The sequence below is a fragment of the Amphiura filiformis genome, chromosome 10 (genome assembly GCF_039555335.1).
Source record: "Amphiura filiformis chromosome 10, Afil_fr2py, whole genome shotgun sequence".
Lineage (NCBI taxonomy): Eukaryota > Metazoa > Echinodermata > Ophiuroidea > Amphilepidida > Amphiuridae > Amphiura > Amphiura filiformis.
This window is the reverse complement of record NC_092637.1, coordinates 39,475,949-39,497,505: the sequence shown is the minus strand read 5'-3', so window position 1 is coordinate 39,497,505 and position 21,557 is coordinate 39,475,949. Positions and strand designations below refer to the sequence as shown.

At 38.1% G+C, this 21,557-nt stretch overlaps 1 protein-coding gene across 1 annotated transcript; it reads right to left on the bottom strand.

Moving 5' to 3' along the window:
• Positions 1-5,895: 5,895 nt before the first annotated feature.
• Positions 5,896-20,087, bottom strand: LOC140162832 (solute carrier organic anion transporter family member 5A1-like). Its single transcript, XM_072186142.1, has 10 exons — positions 19,440-20,087; positions 18,007-18,233; positions 16,703-17,119; positions 14,939-15,103; positions 14,048-14,246; positions 13,518-13,662; positions 13,147-13,352; positions 11,563-11,627; positions 7,053-7,261; positions 5,896-6,156 (listed from the first exon to the last, which is right to left on the bottom strand). The coding sequence occupies exons 1-10, from the start codon at positions 19,910-19,912 to the stop codon at positions 6,109-6,111; spliced, it is 2,154 nt and encodes a 717-aa protein (XP_072042243.1). The 5' UTR covers positions 19,913-20,087; the 3' UTR covers positions 5,896-6,108.
• Between the last annotated feature and the right edge of the window lie 1,470 nt (positions 20,088-21,557).

The window sequence follows — 21,557 nt, the reverse complement described above, 5'->3', positions numbered from 1 at the left end:
CAACAATGATGCTCAATCCCAAAAAGGGGAGCGTATAAAAATTCAAAGTTTAGAACTTCAGGAATAGAAGTCGTTACTTTGAGTCAGACGACACGATGGAGAAATTTTGGCTGGACAACCATCTCCTTGGAATGGAAGAATTTACACTGTTTACATTCCATGGTGTCAACATCCAAACTATTTTTCAGATTTGGTCTGGTAAAACATTGCATCAACGTCGAAACAACGTCATTACAACGCCATAATGACGTTATATCAACGTCCAAAAATCAACGTCGAAAATAACGTTGTCACTACACGAATACGAGTTCACAGATTTACGTGTACATGTAAATGACAACCTAAGTCCAACGTCAGGGATGCGTATTCAGGGGAACACAATTTTCAATGGGAGATGAATGCTGGGATGATGCCACGATGAGTCTACGATGAGATTAGGCTTAGGCTACAAGCTTCTACATTCCGAATTGAAAAACGTTTTTCCTACGAATCTGCACGCCCTAACCCTCTTACCATGCTAGTAAACATCTTAAAAAGTAACTACCACCCCTTAAATAATGGCCATTATTCAAAAACGTTGGAAGCAGAATTTATTTCTGCGCATTTTGACAACTTGATAGCGCAAATTGAAGTGAATAAATCAATAACCCTCGACATGACCGAGAAAATGAGTGACAGGGATGTGCGGCTACATTGACCCCAAGCCCGGCCTCTCATCCTATGACACATTGACCCCCTCTTTAAATAATTCTGAACGGATTTTAGATAAGCTCTTACTGAAAAAAGGCCTCCTTTTTTTCTCTAAAATTCACAATTTTTAAAAAACAAATTAGACTCTGTTGTTGACACTTTTGTACACTTTCGGCACTGCTATAAACCCACATTTTTCCAGGTATCGCTCAATGACCCCCATACATTTTTTTGGGCTTCTCACCGATAACAACCTTTTTGCCTCATATCTAATAAATACCCCTAGTTTTGAACAGCTGTCCGCAGACCCCTGTCACTTCGAAATCGAGTAGGCTATCCTCCTCCCAATAAACCTTGTTTTTATTTATCATGTTTACTTTTCTTTATTTTCCCGTCTTTAGGCTATGCTTATGATATAACAGGCGACTACAGAATGTCCTTTTACGCTGCTGGTAGTGCTATGATGTTAAACAGCGTCATCACCGTGATGGACTATGCATGGATGCAGCTTGACAGGCGGCGACAAAGATCGGCTCTACAATTCTTGGTTTATTAAAACAAGATATTCCTGAAAAAAATTGGTGTCAGTTCCAATTTACATAGTGCTGCAGAATGGTGAACCCATTGTTAAAGTTTTGTGAAAAGTGTGAAATTTAGCTCAGATGTAGTATTCAGTCTGGTGAACAATTCTAGGGAGTCGGCCAAAAATATTTTGTCCAATATGGCCGCCATAGAGGTCATCGAACTTTTAAAGGGAAAAATTCACAAGTTATAAACCATGCCAACGTGTTCCCCTGGTCACAAGGATGTACGGTTCTCAAGTTATAAGTAAAAGGTCAAAGGTCAAGGATTGATCACTCCAGGGGCCAAATTGAAAACTTGCTCCGATTGTTGTCAAAATGGTCTCAAATTCTTCCTCTCGTCATAATAATTCATAATATGATAGGTTTCACATATGTAGGAAGATTGCTTCCCATGGTTACACCAAAAAATTGGTCAGTCAATTGTATCGTTTGATATGGGGCTTTATGGCCTTGACCTATTTGCCTGTGCAAACCTGGGAAGCAAACTTCCTACATATGTAAAAACTTTCCTATTATGGAATAGTATGCTGAGATGAACAATTCGAGACTATTTGGTAACAATCGGAGCAGTTTTTCAAATTTGACCACTGTAGAGGTCAAACCTTGACTTTTGACCTTTTTGCTTATAACTTGAGAACCGTACATCACAGATAAAGTTCGATGACCTCTACCCGCCATCTTGGAATGAATATAATTTGGCCCTGGATCCAAATTTGTTAAGCATATCAAGAGCTACATCTGTGCCAATTTTGGGGCTTTTCACAAATTTTTTTTGCTATGATTCACCATTCTGTAACACTATTTTGAATGTAATGTTAAAGATGGAATTGCTTGAGAAGTTTTGCACTGCAGCACCGACAGGAACATTTAGTGGTAGTTAATTTATCATTAAATAATTATACACTTACATACGTGTTTTGGCGCAGCGTCAGCCTTCTATTCTAGCTTTATATTCAAATTTTTCACAGGACGAAGATTGCGAATTAAAGACAGAGATTAAAAGACTTTATCGCGTCTGACGTCATCTGTCAATACAAACCGTCGAGCACGGGTTGTTTACAAGTGTCGGATGTCGTGATGATGACTTGCTGAACGCGGCGGTATAACTGGCCGCCTTATTGTTAATTTTGCACCTTCAAACATACAAACCATCTTTATAGTCATGATAGTAGGAAACTTTCTTTCGCGAAGGCACCATGTCAACAATGCCTAGAAAAGTTGCTTTTTGCCTTGTAAAAGTACGTAATTTTTCGCCATTTTCTACCCGCTATTCAACATGGAAGCAGGACCCAAACCAGTTCGGCCACAGTTGACTTGGCCATATGCCAATTTGGTCCCAAGCTAAGTCAGCCACAAACCAATTCGATATTGACCAAAGGGATAAACGATTTAATATCTTAAATCTTAATGAATATATGTGATGACCGTCCAACACGAAACGGCTGTTAAGTCGGCTCGCGGTCAATTTTGCTTTATTTCGTGTTTAGAAAATATATATCATAAGCTTTAAAATGAAAAATCATTTGACTCCAAACGATATCCAGAAGTAAATAAAGAGGGTAAGTGCACTAAGTACAATAAGTGACTATATCTCATTAACCAATGATCCTACAGAGATGTGACCACTGACTTTTTTGTTCCTTATGACCAGAGGAAAAGTTTGACATATCGCACGACTCTCTAGGGTATTTGGTTAAAAAAACATTTGGTTAATGACTATCTCATTAACCAATGATCCTACAGATATTTTTTTTGTTCCTTATGACTAGAGGAAACGTTTGACATATCGCACGACTCTGTAGGAAAAGATGTAGAGTTAAGTGCACAAAGTACAATAAGTGACTATAATCTCATTAACCAATGATCCTACAGATATGCGACCACTGACTTTTTTGTTCCTTATGACCAGAGGAAAAGTTTGACATATCGCACGACTCTCTAGGGTATTTGGTTAAAAAGATAGAGGATTAAGTGCACAAAAACAAACAAGTGACTATATCTCATTAACCAATGATCCTACAGATATTTTTTTGTGTTCCTTATGACTAGAGGAAAAGTTTGACATATCGCACGACTCTGTAGGAAAAGATGTAGAGTTAAGTGCACAAAGTACAATAAGTGACTATAATCTCATTAACCAATGATCGTACAGATACGCGACCACTGACTTTTTTTGTTCCTTATGACCAGAGGAAAAGTTTGACATATCGCACGACTCTCTAGGGTATTTGGTTAAAAAGATAGAGGATTAAGTGCACAAAATTAAAAAAGTGACTATATCTCATTAACCAATGATCCTACAGATATGCGACCACTGACTTTTTTGTTCCTTATGACCAGAGGAAAAGTTTGACATATCGCACGACTCTCTAGGGTATTTGGTTAAAAAGATAGAGGATTAAGTGCACAAAATTAAAAAAGTGACTATATCTCATTAACCAATGATCCTACAGATATGCGACCACTGACTTTTTTTGTTCCTTATGACCAGAGGAAAAGTTTGACATATCGCACGACTCTCTAGGGTATTTGGTTAAAAAGATAGAGGATTAAGTGCATAAAGTACAACGAATTGGTTTGTGACCGAATGCAAGGCATCTAAATATATGTTCAGATTTGGTGTCAAATCACAACGGTTATGGAGAAAATCACGAAACGGTTAAATTTGAACAACTTTTTTTTTGTACATCAATTATACAGGGTTCGAATTGACATGTGGCCGAATTGGTTTGGGACTGAATTGACGATACGTGGCCGAATTGGTTTGTCACCCAATTTACATTAGAATTAAGACTAGATTCTGCGCACGCGCACGGCTATGCTCCCGATACTAGTATCCTCCGCAGCCAGTTTGGTTACGCTCCCTCCACACAAACAGTCTGCCAATGGCCACTTATAACGCCTTGTTTGAAAGCCTTGCTTGAAGTCAAGCTGGATGACGTCAACAGAAAACCGTAAGCCAATCAAAAAGGACCATTTCTTTATCATTGGCAGTTCTGTTTGTGGGGAGGGAGCGTAACCAAACTGGATGCGGAGGAGACTATCCCGATACGCCGGTCGTATGCTTTTCTGCAATGATATTTTAAAATTAACGTGAGCTTGTATTAAACTTTCAGCGAAAATGATTGGTGGAATAATCGAGTCGTAGGTGGTTGCTGGGATAAGGCCATAAGGCGACGAAAAAAGAAAACCCTGTTCTACGGGCCCGACCGACCCAGATTTTGAACAAATTGGGGAAAAAATTTTCCTGTACAAATGAATACCGATCCAAATTTCGACAATTTCAGGAACATGGTGAGTTTTGGGTCATTTCCAAAAAAAAAGGAAAACAAAAGCCCGACCGCCCGACCCTACGTGAAAGGTCCGTCCGCCCGTAGAACAGGTTTTCTTTTTTTCGTCGCCTAAAGGAATCATTTATAGGGTAATTTTAAATATGCAACATTATTTTATAGAATAGTTAATATATGAATATAATTATACAGGGTAAAGAAGAATCACGCATCGCACACTAGCACAACTAAACACGAAATTACAAGTGGAAACTTAACATGCATAGGCAGATAAACCAGAGGAAAAACTCCGGACATACCTGCCTGTGCGGGGACTTGAACTCCAGACCTTTCGCTATAACCACTGAGATACACGGACTGTTCCTGATAAACAGGACTCAGGTCTGGTACTTCAGTCAGGGTAAAAAGTACAAACAACACATAGCACACCAGTACAAGTCACAAGATCGGTCTGGATTTTTGCAATTTATAGGAGAATTCATTGTCAATTTCCACTAAATTCAGAAAATATTTTGGCGTATATAAAATTGAAATAAAATTCTCTGCTTTCTAAACCACATAAACTTTAGCACCATTGGGTATCACGAATCGTCATATATGATGTACAGTTAATATTCAAATATTTTTTATACATTATGATGCTTCAGTTTTTACACAAAAAATATTTCCTTGAAAACACTCCCACTCGGCTATTTTAAAAAGGTAATCAGGCTTCCTCAGCATGTGCAAGAAAAGAGCATTAAAATTTTTCTTATTCTAGCAGCCTTTTAGAAATACTGGTGAACGGCGTCCACTGCTGTAGTTTCACCTATTCCACCTGTTTTAAGGTAATACGATGTATTGTTTGTCGAAGCAGCAGCAACAAAATAAATGTAGTTCACATCATCTTGCGAATGGTAATGAGCTTTAGCAAAAATTACATTGCTCAATTCATAGCGAGCGTGTAGAAGAATTCAAATATCACAGATATACTTTTGTAGGTCCTGTGGTTCTTGAGTTATGTTGTAAGGAGGGCTGAAACAACAACACTTTTGTAAAACGTACATAACTCATTAACAACAATAAATTAAGCAGGTTTTCAAAGTATATGATTTATAGAATGAACTGTTGCAAAACACCAAAGTGTTATTTTTCAATAATATATTGATTCAGATAATGAAAATCGATTTTTTTTGGCTGATTCGACCAACAATACCTCGTATAACCTTAATGGCAGTATTGATCACCTACCCCTTGCAAATTAAGAAATATGATTTATGATAAATAGCGCAACCTATAGTTTGCATTTACTTAATAATGAAGCCAATTCTATATACATCAAACAACCCAAATACCCAATAACCGATCTATATTGTTTATCAAGAAACATCCATACAGACAGGTGAGTATCGACCTTTATGTCGCGTTATTTTTCAAGCAATTACAAGAAGCAAGAGTCTGGAAGAAAACAGCTCAACTGAGGCAAAACTTGCGGTCCAGTTTGATACCACCAGACCACCTTTTATATTATTTATTTTCTACATCAGATGATACCGTTCTCAGTCTCATCGCTTTCTCGTTGTTGTTGTCATTTGTGTAACACCAGTAGTGTTCTGCAAGAAAAAAAAAACCCCAAAAAACACTATTTATTAAAAGAGAACCTACTTAAAATACTTACGAAAATGACACAATCATTGATTAAGCACCTCTACGCTGCTAAATTGCTGGACGCAACGTTCCCGGAACCACCGCTAGGTGGCAGCACACGACGAAAGCTTTGATGGAACACTTTAAATTACTTTCATATGGAAAAACCAGGTAATGCTCTGAGATGCCCGAGATATCTATGATGTAGCCACAATTTTGACATTGTAGCGCATGGAATGCCTTAGAATGGTTTCAAAAGGGTTGGAAACGCTGAAAAATATACGAAACAGCATAGATCTGGGCCAAAAAGTGCATTTAATCGACATATCTAATAGACCCGTGACGTCGCACGTCTGCGTGGCGTCACGGGTCTATACATGTATAGGTAGCCGGGTATAGCCCCCTTCATCTGGCCAGACGCCACCAACGGCATCTATCTCTAGTTCCGAAAAACTCTGGATACTGCTGTCTGATTCAAACAGCCTTCTTTATTAACATTTTGACCTTGTTTTAAGGTTGTTTTATATCAGCAGCTACAATGGCCATGGCTATAAATGTGTCAGAAAACCTGTATTCTGCTAAATTGCTGGATACTGGTGCTTTTGACAGAATTAATTGTTATTATCATGCTTCACTTTTGACAGTTGAAGGTCTGATTGAAGCAGTATTCTTTTAACATTTTGATATTGTTTTAAAAGGTTTTTTTTTAAATCAGCAACAATAATTGTGACAGGAAACCTAACCGAACTTATATTCCACGCGTGCCCGCAGTTCTATATGTTTACACGTTTGTCGAAATATCATTTTGACAGACTTTCCGATACTTTATCTTATACCCCATTGGCATGATGTGTGTGCTTACCTTGGTTAATCCTTCCTTCACTGTCCAGAGTATACCTAGGCAGACACAAACTTGCAAGCATCGCAGGCCAATATTTATCCCGAAGAATGCATATCGAAGTTTGACGATATCATAGAGCCAACAAGCGCCTCGTTCGCCGCATGTGTACTGCCAGAGAGTACAGGTAGTATTAACGATTGCTCCGAAGTATATAGGAGTTGGAAAGTACCCTGAAAACGAATAGGAGGCAAGAAGCTAAAAAAAAAGCAAATACCGGTGTTGCTAGTTTTATGTTTCTCATTATATAAGATTGTTCAGTGTTGGAAAACGGTAAAATAGAAAGGACGTTATACACTCTTCAACATTAAAACTGCGAGGTAGGCTAAGATGTCCTGGAAGATATCTACCGGTCAAGATCTACTAGTACTAACTGCCAAATTTGGATATCCAACTAGTATGCCCCGCAGGGTAACAAAGAACCACTAACCGCGAAATATGTATACATCCAAGAAGCTTAAACTGTAAATTAGCCCCCGTAGAGGGCAGGGCTTGAAGAATGAGTGAAACATATGAAAAGTTTTGACTTCAAAAACGATTCTCTTATAACCATCAAACAGGACACCCAGATTACGAACAGTGTCAGGAGAATGATAACATTGTTACCAATTTGAAGATGGATATTAGATGGTAACTTGCGCCTATTGTGTGGTGAAACAGCGATAAAAAACTCTTCTTTTGTTATTGTTGTTAGTCATCCACAGTTTTATTTCGCTAATACAATTTGAGTGTCTTGACAGGATTGAAATTCAAAAGGAGCTGAATGTCGTCGGCGTACATGGTAATGAATTTGATGCTTCTTGATAAAACGACCAACCGGGATGATGTAAATTCTGAAAGATACTGGACCAACGATGGAACCCTGCGGAAGGTCATAGTACATGTGAGGAAGATCAGAAAAAGTATCATTGATACGAACTTTGGTAGGTTTGTTTGTAATATGACTTGTACCTGTCTAGTGCAGTTCCGCTTAGGCCAATTTCGCTAGCCATACGATGAACCAAAACACTATGTTCCACCATGTCATATGCAGCTGACAGGTCTAGTAATACCAAAACACAGCATGCTGCTTGTTGAGGTACTGCATGTTGTCAGTCTTTTTGTGGAGAAGCGCCGTCTCTGTACTATGCAGAGGACCATACTACAGTTACTGTTCATTTTCCAATACATAATACACAGTACTCTCACCATTGACGCGTGACCTCTACAAACAGTGTATGTTTGTTTGTTTACCCAGGTTGGTCCGTGAGGAACACATGCTAATCCACGGAAAACCATGGACCGTTCCAAGCTCATACAAATGCACAAGCCTGAATAGCCAGTGTAGGCTAATATATGCATGCTGGCCTAGATAGCTTTGATAAACAAAGCAAGAAATGGAAGAAAATAGCTAGGAAAAAGAGAAAAGAGAGAAGGCCACTCCCAAACACAATTGTACAATTTTACTCTTAGCCCTTACTTCGTGAGAAAGGAAACTGGAATTCCAATCTCAGGCCCCGATGCAAAGGCTTTGTTATAGGTATATGGGCATTGCCTGGTTAACGTCACTGTGTGAAAAATCACCGGCCAATATTTAAAGTACTCTCTGAAATTCTAGAAAATATAGTTTTGTAACATGTCCTAAATTTTTAGGTGTTTAGAAATATTCGCACTTTGGTGTTTTAGTGTATGTTATAGGTATAGGGCATTGCCTAGTTAACATCACTAGGTGAAAAATAATCGGCCAATATTTAAAGTACTCTCTGGAATTCTAGAAAATATAGCGTTGTAACGTGTCCTAAATTTTTAGGTAATTTAGGTGTTTGGAAATATTCGCACTTTGGTGATTTAGGAAGGATATGTAAACGACAGATAACACCAAAAAAATGAAGAAATTATTTCCGAACCGTGTTAAGTCTACAACCATTATGTTTCTCATTTTCAAGAATGCTGGTTATATGCAGACTATTGTCTCATTTCGGAAACAAAGGCCCACCAGTATTGTTACCTTGCATTTGCTTTATAATCGTTCACCCAACTGAAACTATAATACCAGCTCATTGCAATATCTCACAGGTAAAACAGAAACATGTGTAGTGTGGATTTAACCAGAGAAGATCTGATTTAACATAGATAACACAGATAACACCAAAAAAAATGAAGAAATTATTTCCGAACCGTGTTACGGCCCACAGCCATTATCTTTCTCATTTTCAAGAATGTGGTTAACAATATGCACAGTATTGTCTCATTTCGTGAACAAAGGCCACACAGTAATTGTTACCTTGCATTTGCTTTATAATCGTTCACCCAACTGAAACTATAATACCAGCTCATTGCAATATCTCACAGGTAAAACAGAAACATGTGTAGTGTGGATTTAACCAGAGAAGATCTGATTTAACATAGTTGAGCTGTTTTCAATGAGTGTTATCTTGGTTTAATAGCTTTTAATGGGGTTTAAGTGCTGCAAAGGTCGTGGTGAATTCTACTGTAGACAAAACTGCATCATGCGATATGTAGACTGGTATTCTTCTATGAGCATTGATACATCTGAAAAGTAAACTTAATAAATCTAATGATATGTACGTAAAGTGTACTATGTAGCTGGGATGACAATGTAGCTGGGATGACAAGCCGACGATCAAACGAACATTTTGACCTTTGGTATTGAAAATATTGATTTTTGCCCAAAACACACAAAAAAAAAAATTCTTTTTGGGAAAAAACTGTATATTTTTAATAATGAAAGGTCAAAATTTTCAGTTGATCGTCGGCATTTCATTCCAGCTACATACACTTTAAGTACATATTGTTAGATTTAGAAAGTTTAGAAAGTTAAATATCAAATTTTTTTAAAGATATCAAATTTTAATAATTTGTCATAAACTTTGTATTAGACCTATATCGCAAATTTCAAAAAATCGAATTCATCAGAAGGACATTCCTCGTATTCAGGATTCAATTCTATATGTCTCATGTGCTCCCATGTCTCACAAAAATACTGTCCAAACGTTCATACCAGATTAGAAAATTTTCGTGGCCTTTATACAAGAGCATAAAAAACTTTCCTTTGTCTATCGGATATAAGAGCATGTTCAAAGGTACCATTAGAGGTACTGAAATCAGATGGCATAAGTTTCAGTTTAAAGGCATCTCTGAAAATAACTCCCAGACCTCCACCATAATTGACTGCCAACTCTCGGAATATTAATAAAAGAGTAACCTGGTGGGATGTATTCGCCAGAAACATGTTCAAGGATTAAATCAGACCATGTTGCTGTCTTGTTTCGCACGGATTGAGCACTCCATTGGCATACTTAAAAGTTCTTTAGGGGTACCGTAAGTGTCATTAGGTAACCACTTAGCAGCCTTTACTGCTATACTGTATACCAGTTGTAGTTGTGCTATTAGGAGGTGAATGAACAGCTTGAGATAACGAGCAATAATCCAAGACCGTTTCATTAATTTGCTTAAAAACCATCACGGCGTCTTCATTCAGCGTAGTGTTTACAATCCTCCGGTCACATGACCACCCGATGGGTGGTCAAGTGTCAGCAGATCATTGTAGATGGCGGAACAGAAAGATCAGGGAAGCCATAGAGATAAAGATACTAAAACCAACACTCAACAGGGACGCCGGATACGACCTGCCCGCCATCTACAATGATCTGCTGACACTTGACCAGCCATCGGGTGGTCATGTGACCGGAGGATTGTAAACACTACGCTGAATGAAGACGCCGTGATGGTATCGCAAGCTACGTCGCTGCTAACCAAGACTCTGAAAAAAGTAACTTTTTAAGCAAATGTCAGAGTCCAATATCAGTATCCATGCTGCTAGTTTCATTCATACTTAGCTGCTTGTTGGTACTTGATATTGATAAAAGTGATTGTTGAAAAGTACAAGTGAGTTGAACGTGTACTTGATATTTGAGTCATTTGCATCAGAAAACCATGATTAGATGTTGAATAGGTATCCAATTAGTGTTGTGTAGCATGTGTGTACTGGTAGATAATATCCAGATGACCATCCAAAACGTCATCATGAAATTTCACTGTTACAAAGACATGAAAGATCCAATTCACACAAAACATGATCCACAGGATCATAAAGTTATAAATGACAGCTGGTAAAAATTTAGGGACATAAAATCCCTTAAAACACATGTACAGATGACAAGAGTACATATCGTCATTACAATGGATGCAGGTCAATGAGTATCAGCGCCAAAAAACGCTCCTTTTGATTATTATTATTATGCTCGGTCTCGGTGCCTCTGTCAGTCAGATGACATTATGACTCTTTATAATTAGTTCAAATAACTCATATTTAACAGATACAAATGCGGGATTTCGATTACATACACATAATTAACTATGTAGGGTATGCGTGTAAGATAGTCTCCCGTCTGTCCGAACCACCGTCAATCCGAACCCCCGTCAGTCCGTTTATCCCTGTAAAGATAAATTAAAAACGTGCGAAAATATTTACCAACTATACTGAAGAAGAACTTAGTCAATCCGAACATGGTAGTTCTGATTTCAGTCTCGCAGTTCCTGAAACAAAAACAAAACAGGATTTACAACGTTAATGTTAATATAAATGGCGGCTAAAACATATTCGTGATTTTGTTATGAAAACATCATTTTTTAGACAATGTGAGTAGTTTGAAAGTAAACTGATTTTGAAAAGACAATTTGGCCGAGTAGCCAAAAGGTTAAGCGGGTCTTTGAGTTTTTAAACTCTCGCAATGTGCGTAGTGAAGTTGTACAAATGTTTCATAATTTTAGGAGAGGTACTTTTTGTGAACCCTTCTAAGTACTCGAGAATCCTTGTGTTGTACTATGAAGTGTACAAAAAAAGTGGGTAATGGTGAATCCAACGGACGAGGACACAAAACACATCAAGGATCAATAAATGATACAAGAGGATACCTTGAATGTATGAAAACTGGAAAGAAAAAAAGCAAGATACACCAACTTGACGTGGGGGAACAAGTAAAATACAGACTAGACAGTACGTAGGGGGGGCCAAATAGGCATTATATTAGAAGAAAAAGTGTACTAGAACAAGTGATGAAAATCACTGAGCACACAAGTAGACAAAAACCAAACAACCAATGTAGGCCTAAAAACAGGCAAAAATTGCCAATTCCAGAACCCACGGAGGTGTCAGGAAAACAGTACAAAAGTACACTGGAGTGATGAAAATCACTGTGCACATAGTAGACAAACAAAAACAGACAAAAAAAATCAACCGACGTTTCGAGCAGATAAACTGCTCTTCTTCAGGGACAGGCGACAAAAGTGAAGCGTACATTAATTAATTCGCCTTTTTGGTAAGGGATGAAATCGACCGCTTTACGGACAATTCCGTCCGATTGGAGCCAGTTTCTATTTTTTTAAACAATGGAACACGTTTCAACCGCCGGTAACCGCCGGCCAACCGGCGGTCGAGTTTTGATTTCATACCTAAATCCCATAAACCTTTGCGATTTAACCTACATGTCATGCCACTTCACCGTGCGTAGGAACGATGGTCGCTAACGATGTGCGTATCGACGTGACGTAAGTCGGGTTAAATCGCACAGTCTTATGGGATTTACCAAAAGGTGGATTGCCCTTTAAAAATACTTGTACAACTATCAGCTTTATTGAGTTTTATAATATTGTAGCGGAAATGGATTCAGAAGAGAGATGGCGCCCTTCAGTTATTTCAGGTCACGCGATATCAGGGTATATAAACCAGTGCGCCGATCATTCTTGGCTCTTTCGTACCCTGCGATCGTCGAGGCAGGTTGGTCAAGACATACCGCTCTCTCTCTGCATCAATAACCACTACTACCGCTCTCCAGCCGATCACTTGGATCAGCCCAGAACCCTAATAAATGATGAGAACAATGACATAATTATATCCAACTCCTTCGTCTGACTCATTAGTGTGCCTAGTATTATAGTATTCATAAGACTGTGCGGATTGGCCGCACGCCCACGTCATATCATCCGGGTTGCCTACGCTCGCTACCAGATAGTTTCCGCCACAATATGTTGTTATTATTACGCAGAAAATGCTTACCCTAGCACAATGAGACTTGTTAGTGCATTATCTTGGAAGCGACAGAAACCGAGTAGACCAAACAGAAACACAGCAATATATAGATTGGTCTCACAACTATCGTCTCTATCACACAGTCCAGATTTAGCACTGCCGAATTCGGAATCATCGTCAATTGCAGACGTTGGCGCTGGTACGCATTGACAGTCTGCATATGTTGATGTGTACTAGCAACATAATGATAAAATAAACAAATCATAGCTAGCTATAAAATCTGTTATTTACACATTTCGTTATTAGGCCTAGGCCTATTACTATTCACACGTCACCAACATTACTTAGCCACGAGTAGTATGATAGATAAGTAATTCAAACACAATGTTATTTCATACCGTATTGTTAGACAAGTCTTGTATTTGACACCCAGCATTGCAAGGCGACAGATAAGAAACATCATCAGCACCACATACTGGACGAAACATATTCGAGTTGCAGCCACAGTTGAAGTTGCAGTCCGTCATGTCCGTACCATCCAAGCTAGTGCATGAAAGTGCGAACACTTGCGATAAAGGTAATGCAATAAAATATTTTGCACGACTGAATATACACATGCAAGTTTCGACTTGAGGATACCTGACCGGTGGAATAAACCGTAATAGAACCAATATCTCGGTATAGAAGAATTTAACATTGTTTTGGATAAAACCCAGGAGATTTGCGTGATAAGCGGGTGTCCGATCTACACCCGTGAGGGGTGAGCTCCCAGGAAGGCGGTTTTACAAAAGCTTAACGTACAAATTGTATAGTCTTCACACATTTTATGGGTAACTTTTGTAGCAATTTAGCTTCGGGGGGGGCGACTAGAACATTGTTTTGATAAACCTGAAATGAATCAATGAACGATCTTCAAGTGAATTCTTACCTGGTTGAATACTCCATATTTACACCAGCTATTGGTTGGTTCTTACATCCAACAAATGTTGCCATTATCAATAGCAAAACCGTGCTAATATTGTTGACCAATATATACACGGCGCATTGCTTTAAAGTAAGCCTAAACCGACGAGTCACAAATGCAGAGGTATTCAATCCCAAAATGGCGGCCGGGATCATAACAACGCCTGTGAATGAATATGATAAATTCAACTGGTGGACAAGAGCACCTTTCTTATTATACATTAGCTCCATCCCAGGAAAAACCTACCACTATAGTTACTGCCAAGTTCATATTTGCCCCCGGGTATTTGCCGCCTCATTTTTGCCATTAATCCAAGATGGTGGCTCAAATCCCCCAAATCTACTAGAATCCTTACAAATTTATGTTACAGGCTTGAAAATGTAATGTAAATATTGTAGTTTTACCTTCAAATTAAGATGTTGCACTGCAAAAACAAGTGTTTATATTTAAACACCATATTGTGTTTATTAGAGCAACACTTAATAAACACATAATTCATGTTAATGGTCTAACACTAATGTTAATGGTTCTAACACTAATGTTCATAAATTAACACTTGGTGTTATATTACAAACATTAGTGTTTGTAATATAACACCAAGTGTTAATTTATGAACATTAGTGTTAGAACCATTAACATGAATTATGTGTTTATTAAGTGTTGCCCTAATAAACACAATATGGTGTTTAAATATAAACACTTGTTTTTGCAGTGTGGTTAACATACATATGTGTACAGGGAATGCAAAACATGATGAAATGACACGAGTCCATGTATGTGTCATTATCACGATAGGAATAATTAAAAGAAAAACGTACAGTTCATGATTAAAAAAACACTGTCATCAGCGCTTACCGTTTATTAGAGCTGCCCGGCGTCCGGATATTGAAAATTGTAACCTGAAGTACTTGACAACAAATGTAGCAAATACGCTAACGCAAGCCAATTCGAGTGTCACGAAAATCATGTAAAATACCAACACCGGCCGACTGATAATCCGTTTTACAATTGGTATAAAAACTTTGTTAAAAGAAAGGAAAATGAAGAAAAATACAAGCATTATGATCGCAAGAATACCAAATTCCCATCAATATACACCCGTGTACGTATCGCTCGGCAATTTGAGCAAAACACTGACATAATTATATTGTTTTATTTTTTATTTAATTTAGGTAATTTTGATCGAGCCGATTACGTTAATTTAGGTTAAAGCCATATTATAACATTTGCTGAGGAGAACGCCCTCAATTTTTTTTTAAATTCTGGTTTTTACACGATTATAATGTACTTTAGTCAATAAAGATACTGTGCAAAAATCAAGACTTTAGGTGCTGTAGTTTTGTCAAAATCCGAGATATTTTAATAAAACGTTTTATTATTACGATGGAAATATTAGTCGAACACGTATGCACAGTACGTACACGGCGTGCGGGACACACCCCGAGGATCGTACCGTATTACAACCGCGGGAGTATAACATGCATGGGCGCTAGTAGTAAATTCCAATTTTCTATGCTTTACCTCACTTGTTCGGCTCAAAATAAAAGGGGACATACCGTATCTGACAGTAAAAGCTAACATTTTATGGAAAATAAATACTAATCTATTTTTACAGAAATGTTATAATATGGCTTTAAAGGTCCGTAACCCGATCGACAACATCAGCCCCCCGATTTTTGTCATTGTTAATGAGTTTTTGGTATCACAAAAATAGATCGTATTTTTCTCATTACTATCCTGAAATTTGACGCTCCAAGTCGATGTATTTCCAGAGAAATCAGAGAATTCATGCCAAAATAGCTTGCTTGGTGGCTACCAATTTCTGGAATTCTGGGCAGGCTTATCTTATATAATTATAGTCTCCTCAACAGCTAGTTTGGTTTCGCGTCATTCACATTGTGCGAGAAGAGCGAACCACACTAACTGTTGCGGAGACTTTAGATCTACTACAATAGTATATATCTTTGAAAATTCCAAGATGGTGGAAGCTGGCGGAATGGCGCAGTTAGTTAGCGCGTTATACTTTTGTACAAGAGGTACCCGGTTCAAAACCCGGTAGCGGCTGGTTTCTTTTTCCTCTCCATTTTTAACCCAAACTTTTTTACATTCATTTGAAATGTATATATTGCAAGTGGAAATATATTTTGTTTCCTTTTTTTTTGTATCGGTACAAAAAAGATTTTAAAACGAAAATTTTCTGTTCAATACGAGCTAATAGTAATACGGGCATTTGCAGCCCCCGGGTCAGGGCATTTCTGTTTTGCTTTCAATTGGCTAATTTATACACAAAAATCTGGGTGGTTGTATTCAAATGAGTATAACTTTAGTTTGCTGTGAGCAATTGCAACAATTCTTTTTTTTTTTATTTAAACGTGTAGAATTAGCTCTTTCCAGTGGTATTTTTTATTTTTAGCAGATTCCTTGCAGATCTCGTGTTACAGCCCCTCAAACATGAGTTTACTTTTTTTTGACTCAGCCTGTATGGACAAAGGCAATGCCTAAAATGACACTTATTTATACCATGATTTCATAGCATCATGAACTTTAACAAAGCCGCGGGAATGACGGTCGAGATTTGGGGGAATTAAGTGTTTCTATTAATTAAAGATAACAACAAACCTTTGACATTTTTCCAAAAGTTGTTCTTGACCTCGATTTCAGAGTTTCCTCCAGGTATGTTTGAACCGTTTTTCCTATCCGTTTTGCCGTCATCACGTGGTTTCGAATCCTCATTCATTTCAGTTTCACACTTATTCTTGTCCGCGTCTCTGCTACATTTGTAACCGTCTCTTACACCTACATTAACGCTCGGATCTTTTGGTAGAAGTGCCAATGGTACGGCAGCCAACAGCAGGTAGATCCCCGCAACAACAAACCCAATCCACCAGGCGCCGATCCACCTTGGGTCCGATTGAGATAGTCCCACTGGAACTTTGTCCTTTGGGATACGTTCAAAATCAACATAATACTCTAAAGCAAAGCTACCGAGCAAGTATCCACATGCTGATCCAGCGATAACCACCGTATTGAAGATTGCTGCAAATTACGAGAAAAATAACAGTAGGATTTATGGTTTTCGCAATATTATTTTATCAAAGACAGAAACAGTAAATTCTGGTATTTCAAAGAGAGTGTCAATCTTCACTTTATTTAAAGGGGCGTTTCGTGATTCTATTATCTTCTTTTTAGGGTACGTTTCTATAGATATCCATGAAAAAAGTTTAGTTCTAAAATATCAGTCGATTTGGTACTAAATGTGCGAAGTACGCATAGCTGCATTGTATTATAGCGCCCAATAGATGGACAGAAAATGCAAATCGCACGAAGTATTGTCAAACGACCGAATCTGCAAGGAAGGTTATGCAAACAAACGTATTATAGTACTAGGTTCATGATGATATCTCAATTTTCTTTGATTAAGAGCTGTGGATACACCAATCCGAGAAGCGTTTACTGTATTCGGCCCTCTATTGACGGAACCACAGATGTACCAGTGCGGGAGATTTAATTTGTTCAATCAATTTATGGTCGTGTATTGAAAATTGTCGGATTGTTGTATAGTAGACACCCAGTGGGCACACCTGACGTTGAAATTTCAACCTGATTTCAACTAACCTCTAGGTTGAAATCAGGTTAGGTTGAAACTTCGACGTTGTATCAACGGTGATTCAACGTCGAAATCCTAACCTGTGCCCACCATGCCCACTGGGCATGCACCATCCCGTCCATGTCGGGATATCCATATTGCTGTAGCTTATTCTTGAAACCAGTCAATAAGCTTCGATAAAAGAGTACACTGCAGACCGACGAACAGAAATACTGGACCAGGTGTATAGTTTATATTCGTCTTACCATGGATTACAGAAGGGTACGTAGGTCTTTCTTCCTAAGCAGCTTTATTTTGTTTCAATATTTTTACTTACTAAAGTAGATAACAAATCGTCGTCTGTACCGGCCTGCTAAATCATCCAACAACGGAAGTACGATCGGATAAACCCCAGCATCACCAGCTCCAAGCAAAAGCTGACCAATTACTGCCCACCATATCAGCCCGCGAAAACCAACAGGTTCTTCTTCACACTTTTCCTCAATAGTCACTTTTTCGTCAAATACACAGAGAGTTGGTGTTATAGAGATGTTCTTAGAGGCACTGACAGAAATGATTGATGACAAAAACCAGGAATAATAACATCAACAATCAAAGGAACAAAAAACCACATCATGCCAAAATAAACCAACACCTGCTCCTCCTATTAGTCCCTTCCCAATCGTCCACATCTCCCTCTCTTCTTTCGTTTCTGATTCATGCAATCTTCTCCCTTTCCATAATTATGTACATGTAGGGAGAGCGCAGTGACCCCGGTTAGTGACATAGCGGGCACCGGGCACGTGTCAATCTACAGGTCGAAATGATCCCATCGAAAATTGCCCTAGAACGGCCTTTCGACCCCCTCAATCAGGCTCGGTTCCCGACTAATCGAATGACCGACGCTACGCCGGGGGAGGGGGAGTACACTAAATTCACGGTTTTTGTATTAGCAATGTAAACCTATGACGAATTTTGTTGGCTTGCTCTTAACAAGGTGAGGTAAGGTATCGATCGGTTATGAATAATTCACATCAGGTCTTACTCTCTTACTGATTGTATTCAATCTATAATTGCAGACATACACAAGTGATGAGTGCAACCTGCTTGTAGTGCAGGGTGATATATTCAAAAAATTTAAACCTATTGCTATGGTAGTTATTCATGTTACATCATCACTTCTACGGCGAATTGGTACATGGACTTGATTCCCCGATGGTGGTGACTTGCTAGGGTGTTAATTTGGGAGACTTAACCAAAAGCAGTTAACAAATTTAACGAACAAGTCTATACATATATTTCTTTTTTATGTGCGGTACAAAATATTCTTTAATGTAACAAAATTATTTGCATCATGTAAATATACATCATTGTTAGTAACAATCGTATGTTTATTTCTATTGTTCCAAATAAAAAAAAGAAGAAAAAAGCGCAGTGGTTTATAGTGCGCTACGCACAGGCACAACGCCTAGATGTTGATCTACAAGCCTCAGCACACTTTACAGGTTGTCGCTGACCACTACGGCACACATCATTCCATAAACCATTAAAAAACAAATCAGGCACTTTGCTGCTTGAAGATCTAGACAACCCACAAAAAACCTTAAAGTAACATGACATTTAAATATTTTGAGTAAAATAAAAACGCGTTTATAAAACGTTTATAACGTATTAAGAACATTTTTACGTTTACTGGGTGGGTACCCATCTACATTTACTATTTCTACCATTTTCTCGCCACTTTCCTATATCGTCCCACACTAGACTTACCCAGTAAATCGTTGACCAGAAAGTAGTGCATCCGTGTCCAATGGCTCAGACAAAAAATGCGGCAAAGAGGTGAAAATATATCCCAGTCCTATCAAAACAAAGCATGAAGCAAGTGCCATGGACCTATTAGTGCGTTCAGCAAAGTAAGTCACGAACACAACTGTGATAGTACTGCTTAATTTACTTAAAGACGAGAGAAGTGCTGCCTGGGAGCTTGATAGCCCAAATTGACGCTCAATTGCTGGCAAGATAGCACCAAAATAGGAACCATCCATGAAGACAGGTACACACACTAGCCAGATGTAACACACGATAAATGGTGGCCATCGTAACCACTGCAACCAAGAAGGTGACCACGAAGGACCGCACCCACATTGACCGTCAGGATGCGAAGATTGGTGGAAGTACTTCGGAGCAGGAGTGCCCCTGGCAACTGAGTCAGATTGAGCAGCGTCTGAGCTGACTTCGGCCATATTTTTGTTTGTAATGAAAATTTAGGATGATTTTGGTCAAACGCAAAAGAAGGTATGTCATAGAACTGGCAACAAGTCAAATATATTCGAGTTCATAGAATTGAACACATTAAATGGTTTTCTTTGTTAACCAGTTGAATACTTCTCATTTTAATACACTCAGAACGCTAGTCAGGCGATGGCTATTGTTATACAAGACCCACTCAGGCTCTGGAAACGATCGAATTCGGTTTAGAAATTAGCAAAATTTTTAGTTATACCTTTTCACTTCATAATTAATTTTCTCGGTCAAATGAAAAGCAATAATTTTCATTTCTTCGGTAAATATCAGAAAAAACTATAATACTTGGTACTGTATTTTTTTTCAAACCCTGGTGTTAAAATTAGGTGAAATTAAGGCTTCCAGTGTAAGATTTTCTATTTTCACAGGCTTCAACTTGCCCCATGAGCTTTTTGTGGGTCAACGTTTTTGCTTTTCAAAGTAACATAATTCGCTAATATGGATAATATAAGTGTGCTCTTTCATTTAATGACATAAAATCTGAAAATTATTGTAAGGATCACAGATCTACCACATTCGCCTTGCTATAACATTGAATTGGGTTGTCTGTTAACCTAATGAAAAAAGGTGTTTTCAGGGGAAGTGTTAGCTTTCGTTCGATATAAAAAAAAATCTGATTGGATGAAGGGAACACTTGAGGTTTTGACAAAAACAATCACAGATGCCTATTTTCCACCTAGAATATGCACTCAACCGTGTAGTGTAATCAAATACTGTGTAGAGACAATTCACTGCTTGCTTGGAAGTTCTTGGACGCAATTGTGTGCTCAGGTATATCGATGGAAACTGTGCATAGATGGTTTATAAGAGAATCATTTTTGTACCCAACCTTTCCATGCTGTCCTGTTTTTCTTAGCTAATAGAAATTTGTGAAGTTATATCGTTTTATACTGGAAGTGACCCCTTAATGACCTTTGGCCATAAATATGTGCAAATCGTATAGACACTGGGTAATGGTAATGTATGTGTGCAAGTGATGTCTCTACCCTACGTAATTTGTGGGAGGAGCATTTTAAAGGTATTTCGTTTTATACCGATTTTTTTTCCGTTTTAGTCACCCTTTAATGACCTTTGACCCAAATTTAAAAAAAAAACACATATACACTGATTACCCACTATTTAAAATACCGTTACTGTCGTATGTTTTTCTTAGCTAATAAAAAATGTTTAAGGTATTTCTTTTTTATACCGGAAGTGACCCTTAGTAATGGCCTTTGACCCCAAATCTGTGTACGCCCTATATACAACAGGTAATAACAATGCATGTGTGTGTATGTGGCGTCACTGTCCTAGTACGTAATTTGTGGGAGAAGAAGCATTTTAAAGGTATTTTGTTTTATACCGGAAGTGACGTCTTAAAGGAAGGTGACCTGATATATTTGGAAAATGGAATTCTTTAAAACGTCCTATAACATAAAATGTCGTCCCTTTCAAACATTCATGCATAAAGAACATGTAAATGTTCCTTGTAAATGTGACTAATTCCTTATGGAATTACTGACATTTTATACAGCGTGATTTTGGTAGTATACAGTGTTTTTATTAATGATAAGAAATTGATATCAAATGAGAGATCCTATTTTT